The sequence below is a fragment of the Pteropus alecto genome, unplaced genomic scaffold (assembly GCF_000325575.1).
Source record: "Pteropus alecto unplaced genomic scaffold, ASM32557v1 scaffold468, whole genome shotgun sequence".
Taxonomy (NCBI): Eukaryota; Metazoa; Chordata; class Mammalia; order Chiroptera; family Pteropodidae; genus Pteropus; species Pteropus alecto.
Genome location: NW_006441394.1, coordinates 74,522 through 84,479, shown reverse-complemented (window position 1 = coordinate 84,479; position 9,958 = coordinate 74,522). Strand labels below are relative to the sequence as shown.

Below are 9,958 nucleotides of genomic sequence, written 5' to 3'. Positions count from 1 at the left end.
TCCCCAAACTCCCGGAGCCGCAGGAGTTGAGGAGGGAAGGCTGGGTGGGAGACTTGCTTTAGCCGCCTGGCTGGCGCGTGGCCACGGGCAAGTCTGCCCCAGCTCTGAGACCCGATCCCCCTGGGCAGTGATGTTGGTTTGCTCCTGCTCCAGGCTGGCGGCTCTGGAGGCCCGCGTGACACAGCTGCAGGAGGCGCGGGTGCAGCACGCTCAGCAGGTGGACGCTCTGCAGGCGCGGAACGCGGCTCAGCGGGCGGCCTATGAGGCGCTGCGCGCGCACGCTGGACTCCAGGAGGCGGCATTGCGCAGGCTCGAGGAAGAGGCGCAAGACCTGCTGGAGAGGCTGGTGCAGCGCAAGGCGCGCGCCGCTGCGGAGCGCAACTTGCGCAACGAGCGCCGGGAGAAGTGAGAGCGCTAGGCCCCACCCCTCGGGGAAGCGAGCGGTCACGCCCCTTGTCTTGGAGGTGAACGGGACTCCCACGCACCTTCCCCAGGACAAGGACCCACCCGGCCTTGCCCTCGCAGGAAGGCGGCAGAGTCCCGCTCCCGGCTCCTAGGAATATTTTCTCCCCCAGGGCCAAGCAGGCGCGGGTATCCCAGGAGCTGAAGAAAGCCGCCAAGCGGACAGTGAGCATCAGCGAGTAAGAGTGGGGATGCGCCGGGAGCCTCAGCCACTGGCTCTGCCCCTCGTGTTCTGGAGCTCTCTCCCTGCTTTCGGGCCGTTGCCTCCAGTTCTACCCTGCCCCACACCTGCCTGCGGTCACTCATGTACCTGACCCCACGTGTGCACAGCCACGGTCCCCCGGTCCCCGGGTCCCCATGTAGACCGAGCTCACAGGACACGTAGACACGTGAGGTCATAGGAGCCAACACGTTGGGCCCTTCACATGTGCACTTACCGGGTCGGCACTTCTTCACCATATCAGGCACTGGGGCAGGGAGGAATTCGCTTGGTCCGTTCACCTTCCTGAGTTCCATTCCCTTTCCCAGGAACCCAGACACCCTAGGAGATGGAATCAGGGAGGGGGCCGAGATGACTCCAGCCCTGCCTGCTGAGCCAGAGTTTCTGGATAGTGAGGCTGGTGAGAAGTGGAAGAAGAGGGCCTTCAGGTGAGGACTGTCCCAGCGCTTTAAGCTGGGCCCACCCCAGAGTCTTCCTCTAGGACCTTAAGCCACCTCTTGGGTTGGGAGGGGCCTTGGGAAGATTCTGGAATACAGCTCATGCTTCCCAGGAGGCTTGATCTCCACTGGGGTTGGGTGTCAGGTTAGTGAAAGGGAGAGAAACTGTGGTGAAGGCCCTGGGCTCAGCTGTCACAGGCATGTGTTCGCATACATAGGGACATGAGAGCACATGAGTGTGCAAGCCTGGATGAGCATACTTGAGTATGTATGAACATCTGAGCATGTGGAGATATGTGAGTTCACATGGTTGGACCTGATTGGGGATTCAGTCCTTGGGCTCCTCCCCTCATCCCCCCCCCCACCCCCGCATCTGTCTTCATTTGCCTGGCATTGAGGCTGCAGCTCCTTCCCCACGTTCTCCAACCTGAAAGTTCTCCTCAAGCCCTTCCTTACAGGTTACTGTATCCAGGCCTGAAGGAACTTGGGGAGGGGCATGAGACACTGGTCCCCAAAGCCCTTGGCAGCCCTGTGGGCCAAGTCATCCCAGGACACAGCTCCTGGGCATTTTTGAGGACTCAGCAGGCCTAAGTTGCTCCATGCACCTGCCCCCAACCTTATGCTATCCCAGCCTGGGGGCACCTTCACCACCACCTCCTCCACAGGCCTCAGCTAAGCGTCTCAGGAACTTTTGTTGGAGGTACTTTGGCAGTGAGGCGATTCTTACTATCATGAAGGAAACTTTGGGACACTTCATTGCCAACTTCCTCCCTGCCTCCACTTTCTTGGGACTGCTCTGGGTCATCCTGCTCCTCTGGTCTTGGAGGAGTCAAGTTCTCATCCTGAGCTCAAGAAGTTAAGAGCCCTCAAGTCCTTGGCAGAGTGTAGAAATGAATGACTGCTCTCTGCACACCTGCCAGCTAGTTCCTTAGCCTCTCGATTTTGCCCCAGGTCTGCCTCTGCCACCTCTCTGACGCTGTCCCGCTGTGTTGATGTGGTGAAGGGGCTTCTGGAGTAAGTATGTGTGTGCACTGACATGTATATGAAAGGGTGGGGCCCCTTGGAGCCCTATGTGGCTCCTGGAGTCCAGACTTGGTCTGTGTATGCGCCTTGGTCTATCCATTCGTGTTTTGCCCAGCAGTCTGCATGAGTCTCTCTGCTGAGCCTCAGAGGCAGGAGCTGGGTGCATGGCCTCATTTTGAGCCCCTGCTTGGCTATCCTCCAGGTTCTGTCCCTCATCCAGTTTCCTCACAGAGGACCAAGAGTGCTAGCCTGAGGGCAGACAGGAACTCCCACTCAGTTGGGAAACTGAGGCTCAGAAATGTCAGGGGATCTTTCAGGGTCACAGAGCCAGCAGTGTCAAGGCCAGGGCTGGAACCCCAGCCCCAAGATTTCTCTGCATCCACTTACCTTGCCCTGTTTCTGTGCTTTTCTTTGTGCTCCTTTCATCTCCACACTGACAGGGGTTAGAGGCTGGGTTGGGGACCTTGCTTGCTGTACCTCCTGGCCATGTTCTGCCGTCTTTCATGTCTGCTTTCTGTTGTTGCTGTCTCCTCAGGAGAGCTTGAGGCTCTCCTGTCAGAAGGGCTTGCTGAACTCCCTCCTGATCCCCACCCCCAGTTTCAAGAAGAGGAGAGGCCACTCAATTGGGGGAGCCCCTGAGCAGCGATACCAGAGCATCCCTGTGTGTGTGGCCGCCCGACTTCCAACCTGGGCTCAGGATGTGCTGGTAAGGAAGAGCTGGGCCACATGCCTGCGGTGCTCATACGGGGAGTTTGGGTCCCAGGGCTGGTCTGAAGAGGCCAGGAAAACAGGGCTAGGCTCCTGGGCAGGATCGGGAGTTTTTCTGCCACAGCTTGTGGTGGGATCCCCTCAGTCTTTTATAATGAGGGTGTGGACTGGAGAAGGAGAGACAGGAGGCTGAGAGACCAGAAGGCCAGTTTGTGGAGTAGAGGGTAGCGTGGTGGTTGGCTGCTGCAGGGGTCTCCGTAGAGGTTACAAGACCCTCTGGTGTGTATAGGCACGCATTAGAGAGAGCCTGTGAGCATGTACAAAGAGGCCTGCATGGCAAGTACCAGGGGCACCAACCTCCTCTTTTCTCCACAGGATGCCCACCTCTCTGAGGTCAATGCTGTTCTTTTTGGACCCAACAGCAGCCTCCTGGCCACTGGAGGGGCTGACCGTCTCATCCACCTCTGGAATGTTGTGGGAGGTGAGGGTCCCTGTCCTGTGGGCCAACCCAGTGCTTTCTCTCCAACCCCCAGCCCCACAGCTTGCTCCTTTGCGGGCAGAGGTCTTGGATTTCTTTATTTTTCCTCACCTGGAACAGTCTTGTGGGCAGTAGCCAGATGACCCCTTGGCAAGAGTTCTGGGCTCACTGTTCTGAAGAAGGGTAGAGCCTCCCAGTTCCTGGGGTCTAGGCCTGTAGGATAGGGAGGGTTGAGCTCAGATGGTTGCTGTTAGGAGAGGTAGGGGTCTGCCCTTGAGGAGCAGGTCCTTGGTGTCTACCAGACCACTTCTGTTATCACTTGAGCTCTCAGAACTCAGGAGACCATTAGTTAGCTACCCTAGGCTCTGTAGAGGGGTGTGTACTGGGGAGTCAGAGCTGGCTCCTGGAGGCTTCTTAGAGGAGGCCTGGCCCTGGCTTGCTGCATGACCTAGGGACAGGCCTTTTTCTCTGGTCCTTTCCAGTCCTCTGAGAGGACAAGCTGCTCCCCTGGGGCTCCCTGCTGGCAATTTGGGAAGGTGCAGCCTTCAACCAGGCCCCTAGAACAGATCCAGCAATTCTGTCCTCTAATTTGGGAAAGATTGATTTTCCCACTCCTGGTTCCAGCTTCTCATTTTCATGAGGTTAGTGACCTCATTGTACCTGTCCCTTCCTCTGGTCCCCCCAGGTCGTCTGGAGGCCAACCACACCCTTGAAGGAGCTGGCGGCAGCATCACCAGTGTGGACTTTGACCCTTCGGTGAGTCCACTGAGTGGCATAGGATGTCCACCTCCCTCAGTCTCCATTGCCAGGAAGGTGGGGGCCCTAGGACCTGCGGGAACACATGGGCATCCTAGTACCCAGCCTTTAGGCTCGTACACAAATCCTCCTCCCTGGGCCCAGGGGCTCCTTGGTCTGCCTAGGGGACCTGGGCTATGGGAAGCTCAGAGGCAGTCCTGCCCTAGCTCTTTGGCCTGAGGGATGTTGCCTCTGGCCAGGCTCAGGTCTAGGACCTCTCCCACTCCCATCTCTCTAGGGCTCCCAAGTATTGGCAGCTACTTACAATCAGGCCGCTCAGCTCTGGAAGGTGGGAGAGGCACAGTCCAAGGTGAGGTCTGATTGGGGAGGCAGCCTGGAGGTCAGGGGTCATGCTTTGGCCTGGAAGGGGGTTGTTATGGAGTTTTGGCCATGCCCTTAATTTATATTTGTGATGAGGGGCAGGAGACACTGTCTGGACACACAGACAAGGTGACAGCTGCCAAATTCAAGCTAACACGGCATCAGGCGGTGACTGGGAGCCGAGACCGGACAGTGAAGGAGTGGGACCTTGGCCGTGCCTACTGTGAGGCCCAGCCCCACCCCACTCCCTACCCTTTAGGGACCCCCTCCCCACAAAGCTGAGCCATAAGAGACCTCAACCTGCTCTCTAGGAGCGATTCTGAGATTCATAGGCATTTGGGGTGAAACTTCTCAAAGTCCCTTCTTCTCTGGCTCCCATTGGTGCTTTCTGCCAGTTTCTTGGTGACAGGCTTTGGGCTGAGAAGCAGGGGATCCCAGGTTCTAGTTTTGGGAGGATACTGCCCATCTGGGGCTCCTGGGCTTCGGCTTCTCATATGTCTAGTGGGCTGGCTCTTGACAACCCTCCTCTGAGACTGGGGCTCTCCTTGTTCCTTAGGCTCCAGGACCATCAATGTTCTTTCCTACTGTAATGACGTGGTGTGTGGGGACCATGTCATCATTAGTGGCCACAATGACCAGAAGATCCGGTTCTGGGACAGCAGGTGACAGGAGTGGGCTATGGGTAGTAGAGGCATCGGGACAGAGGTCCTGCTTTCTCTTTCTTTTCTCTGGCCATGGAGTTGTGGAGGGTACCTCGGGGAAGTGAAGCTGTGATGGCCTCTCTGTGCTGGGCTTAGCCCCTTGAAGGCTCAGCTGGGGGACCTGTGCCACCTTAGTGGCTCTCAGTCCAACCACTGGACTCTGCTTGAGCCTTGACAACCAAGATGCAGAAGCTCCTTTTTTACATTTAGTTACCAATTTTTAATCAAAAGGAACACAAGTTTTAGTTTTTTTTTTTAATCTAACAGCTCAACATTAAGTTTGATTGGTTTATAAAAGCCAGGGCTGGATCCAGTGCCTGGCCTGTCTCAGGCTTCTCATTACTGGTGGGTACTGATTGCTGTTTGAAACCCTTCTCTCTCACGCACACACATGTAAAGACAGACTTCCATTACTTTCCCTCTGGCACTTAGTTTAGTGACCCAAGTGTTGCAGGGGCTTCAGCTTTGAGTCAGGGGCTGCCTAAGTTCCTGTTGGAGGGGGCTGGCTGCAGTGAGAGATTAGTCCCTGTCAGCCTTGCTCCTGTACTCTGAGACCAGCAGTGCCTCTGGACTTCATTAGCTTGTCATGAGTGGCCCTGTCAGGGTGGGCTGCTCCTTATCCCCATCTCTGCCTTGCTCCTCAGGGTGCCCCGCTGCATCCAGGTCATTCCTGTGCAAGGCCGGGTCACCTCCCTGAGCCTCAGCCATGATCAGCTGCATCTACTCAGCTGTTCTCGTGATGATACACTCAAGGTCATCGACCTGCGTGTCAGCAATATCCGCCAGGTGTTCAGGTACCTGCCTTGTGGCCACTCATCCTGTAGCTTCGGCTGGGGCAGCTAGGCCTCTCATCCCCTGTAAAAGGCCCTCCAGGGCCTGTCAACAGGGTTTTTGGTGGTGGTGGGGGGCCTCCCTAGAGGCCTTTCTGAACCAGGGCCTGCTGAGGTGCCCAAACCCTTGATGGAGAGAGGAAACTCTTGAAATTTCTGGCTGAGGCCAGGGACTGATGGCCACCTCCATTGTGATCTGACTCTCTGTCCTCAGTGCTGATGGCTTCAAGTGCGGTTCTGACTGGACCAAAGCCGTGTTCAGGTGTGTCTGTGAAAGCACATGCCTCTGCCCGAGTGTGCCCCAATTTGACTGTGTGTCAGTGTGTGTGTGTGTGTCCTCACCTCTGATCTTCTCCTCTCTTGCTCTGCTGTGAACACTATAGTCCGGACAGAAGCTATGCACTCGCAGGTTCCTGGGATGGAGCCCTTTTTATCTGGGATGTAGACACTGGAAAATTGAAGAAGAGCCTACGGGGACCCCACTGGTGAGCATGGCCACCACCCGTCCACCTGCCCACCCCAGCCTCAAGGCCATTGCTGCCCTAGCCCCAGTCCTGCTGAGCCAATTCTAGGTTCTGACACGCTTAGGCCCTGAAATCCCCAGCCCTCGTTCCCACACATTCCACTTCCCAGAGCCCTTCACAGTTCACAAGGTGCCTTTCCACATGGTCTTGGCTCCACCTCACCACAGCCCTGTGAGCCCATTCTACAGGTGAGGAAATGGGCTCAGAGAGGGTCTCAAACTGCCCAGGTCCAGTAATGAGGGGCAGCACCAGGCTGCGGGCCCAGCTCCTGGTGCACCCCTGAAACCTCGCCCTCCTTCTCCTCAGTGCTGCTGTCAACGCCGTGGCCTGGTGCTACTCCGGGAGCCATGTGGTGAGCGTAGACCAAGCCAGAAAGGTTGTGCTCTGGCACTAGTGTGCACAACCTCCTGCCTGGGCTGGAGCTCCGGTCCGAAGTCTGAAGCCAGAGAACAGCTTCCCACTACTCTATCTGGTTCCAGGGCCAGCGGGCAGGTGGGGTGGGGGTAGAGAGTTGGGGGATGGCCTCAGGATATTTAGTTGGGACGAAGGCCTGGCAGGACCTGGCCTGTTTGTTTAAAAAAAAAAAAACAGTGTGGTTTGGTGGAGATTACAGTATTTTTATGTTAATCTCTGTCTCCTCACTTTCTCTGCCAAAAGTGGCATCTAAACTGGTATCTGCTTTACTCTTTGCAGCATTTAGGGAACAGAGAGACGTTTGGGCTGGTGCCTTGAGAAGATCAGGGCTTGGCCCCCTTTCTTCCTTCTACAGAGCTGGACAGAGCTCGTCCTGCCTCTGTGCTGTTCAAGTCTAAGAGGACACAGCATGAAGAAAGCCCAGAGGCAGCAAAAGGCAGTGGCTCTTAGAGCCATGAGAATTTCACCTTTGGTCTGAGCTGGTCCTGAGGCCAAGTCAACACCTTGGACCCTCCTGCTTCAGGCATGCAGGGTAGACTGAGGCTGAAGAAGGACCATGGGAGTCCAAGGAGGGAGCAGGGGAAGTAGTCCAGAAGAGCCCTGGTAGAAAGTGTCCTAACAAACTGGAGAGTGATGTCAAGTACTTGGTATACCAGGTCTGCCTTTAGAATAGCCATGTTCTTGCTCCAGAGGCAGAACCTGGAGCGGCAGGGCACAGCCTGTGTGTGTCTGTCTGCGAGTCTGGGAGGGCAGCGGTGGGCTGGGCCTGGGTCTGGGCTTTCACTTACATTGGCATCACATATATTCTGCACAACAAGCCTCTGAAGTACAAGGCAGACCCAACAGGGTAGAGTCTGGGCACCCTACTTCCTTCACCAACCTGGGGTATGGTGGAGGAGTCAGCAGGACGGTCATTGCCAGTCATGAGGCAGCAGAGGGGATTTTCGTCCTTGAATGATGGGGGCTGCCTTCTGGGGGTCTACTCAGCTGCTAATCAAAGTATTTACTCTAGAACTCGCAGCCTCCTTCTTTATGATCTTGCAGTCTTCCTTGGGGGACTCTTTGCCAGTCCCAATTTTCAGAATGGGCGACAGAGAGCTAAAAGCCTGGACTCCTCAGCCAGATTGTCTGGGGATGAATCTCAGTTCCACTATTTAGTAGCTGAATGGTTTTGAGAAAGTTACTTAACATTTCTGTGCCTCAGTTTCCTCCTCAAAGGTCGTAAGGACTCCACGTGTTAGTATTTAATGTAAAGCTTCTGGCACATGTCAAAGGCTATGTAAGAGTTGGTTAAACACCCATATCTACACTGCTAACGCCCAGATCACTCACAGCTCTTGGCCACCCAGCTCTCCTCTAAGCTCTAGGTTACATATCCAGCTGCCTCCTGGGCCTCATCTCCTGCTGATATAAGCTCTTCTCCTCACACCCCACATCCTCTTGGCATCAAGGCCTGGGGCCGCTGTGTCTAACTCTCATTTCCATACCTGCTGCCACTACAGGCCAACTTCTAGACCTGCTGTCGTCCCACCCAGTCCTCTCTGCCATGGTGACCTTCTAAGGTGTCATGGTCACATGTGCAACCCCCTGGCATTCCCATGCTGCCTACAGAGAAACTTCTTGGCATGCATTTCAGAGCACCTGTAGCTACCCTGCTGATTTCAGCTGCATCTTTATTTTTTTGCTACTCTTGTGCCTTACATGTGTTTTTTTCTATGCTCAGTGCTCTTCCCTCCCAGGCCCTAATTCACCTTTATCCTTCAGGATCCTCTCACTGAAAGCCCTCTCTCACCTGCCAGGCTGGCCAGGGGCCTCCTGTGGCCCATGCTCCCATTTGTGTCTGCCTCCCTCCATTTTCAGCAGGGAGCTCTTGGAGGAGACCAGGATGGGAATCAAGTGTTTCCTGGGATCAGGCTGGCACAGAGAAAACCTCAGGAAATGTTTCAGTGGCTAAATTCTCTTACTCAAGGACTTGGCAAGTCGTGCAGTTGAAGACACTAGGTGTCCAGCATTCTTCAGATCTAAGATTCCCAAAGGCCCAGCCCTCATGCCCTGGCTCCCGGTGGCCACCAGGAGTCACCACTGCCTAATCTCTGCAGAGGCCACACTGCCGCCTTCTAGAATTCATGGCTGGAAAGACCATTGCTTCCAATAGCCACCATTACCCAGGGCTTGTGTCAGGCCTTGTGTTCTGTGATTTTCTTGCAGTATTTTATTGTTCCTCCCAACTACCTTATACTATAGATATCTCTTTCACAGAGACAAAATTGAGGCTCAGAGAGGCTAAGTGATATGAGATCACACAGCTGGCAAAGCTGGATTATGACTATTATACTTTTTAAAAACAAAATGTCAGAGAATCTGGGCTCCCAGTTAGGGCTTCAGGGTATACCTCTTGCCAGGGGGTGACTCTAGCTTTATGCCTAACCTAAATCCCTCCCTCCATCTTCTTTCCCATTGTGGGCCCTGGGCCTGAGCTTGGAGAGTTAGTGTTCCTTGAAGTGAGGGACATGCAGGGCCAAGGAGTGAGGTGAACAGGAGGCTGTTACCAGCTACACCCCATTTGGGGCAAGTACCTCACAGGACTGCAGTGAAGACTGCTTAAATAACCCAGAATAGGTCCTTGGGAAATGATCTGACTCAATTCCTAGGACAGTGGTCCCTCTGTTCCCCTTAAGCCTCCCCTTCTTCATGGGTAAATCTGACAGCACACCTTGGGGTACAGTTGCCTCACCTCAGGGAGCACACCTGAACTTCCTTGGAAGGAATGCTTCCTGGTAGAGCCAGAGACAGGCCAAGGTGTTCCAGGGAATGAGGTGGGCCTGGAGGGAGAGGGGCCAGCAAAGGCTAAGTGGGGCAGGTGCTGGGAAGTCTGCACCCCTAGTCCCTGCGGTCCCTGTTCAGTGGTGATAGAGCCCTGGTGCTGAACACCTCTCCAGGTTTTCAGTTTTCAGTATTCGGGTTTTCAGTACTGAGTTGTCTCCAGGTTTTCAGTACTTAGGTACTCAGGGTCTGCCTCCCAGAGCTGGGACAGGGCCTCGTGTA

General features: G+C 55.2%; 1 protein-coding gene across 2 annotated transcripts in view; it reads left to right on the top strand.

The window, feature by feature from the left end:
* ATG16L2 (autophagy related 16 like 2) overlaps positions 1-7,126 on the top strand; it is a 13,926-nt gene extending 6,800 nt beyond the window's left edge. The window contains exons 5-18 of one of the 2 annotated variants that reach the window (XM_006918684.3): positions 154-405; positions 576-641; positions 991-1,110; positions 2,071-2,133; positions 2,740-2,848; positions 3,226-3,331; positions 4,014-4,084; positions 4,362-4,433; positions 4,547-4,667; positions 5,001-5,106; positions 5,790-5,939; positions 6,190-6,237; positions 6,359-6,460; positions 6,806-7,126. In XM_006918684.3, the coding sequence (XP_006918746.1) occupies positions 154-405; positions 576-641; positions 991-1,110; positions 2,071-2,133; positions 2,740-2,848; positions 3,226-3,331; positions 4,014-4,084; positions 4,362-4,433; positions 4,547-4,667; positions 5,001-5,106; positions 5,790-5,939; positions 6,190-6,237; positions 6,359-6,460; positions 6,806-6,893 (1,474 nt within the window). In that variant the 3' untranslated portion in view covers positions 6,894-7,126. Of the gene's footprint in view, positions 1-153; positions 406-575; positions 642-990; positions 1,111-2,070; positions 2,134-2,739; positions 2,849-3,225; positions 3,332-4,013; positions 4,085-4,361; positions 4,434-4,540; positions 4,668-5,000; positions 5,107-5,789; positions 5,940-6,189; positions 6,238-6,358; positions 6,461-6,805 lie in introns of both variants that reach the window. The other variant, XM_025051600.1, reaches the window with a different exon arrangement.
* The last annotated feature ends 2,832 nt before the right edge of the window (positions 7,127-9,958 follow it).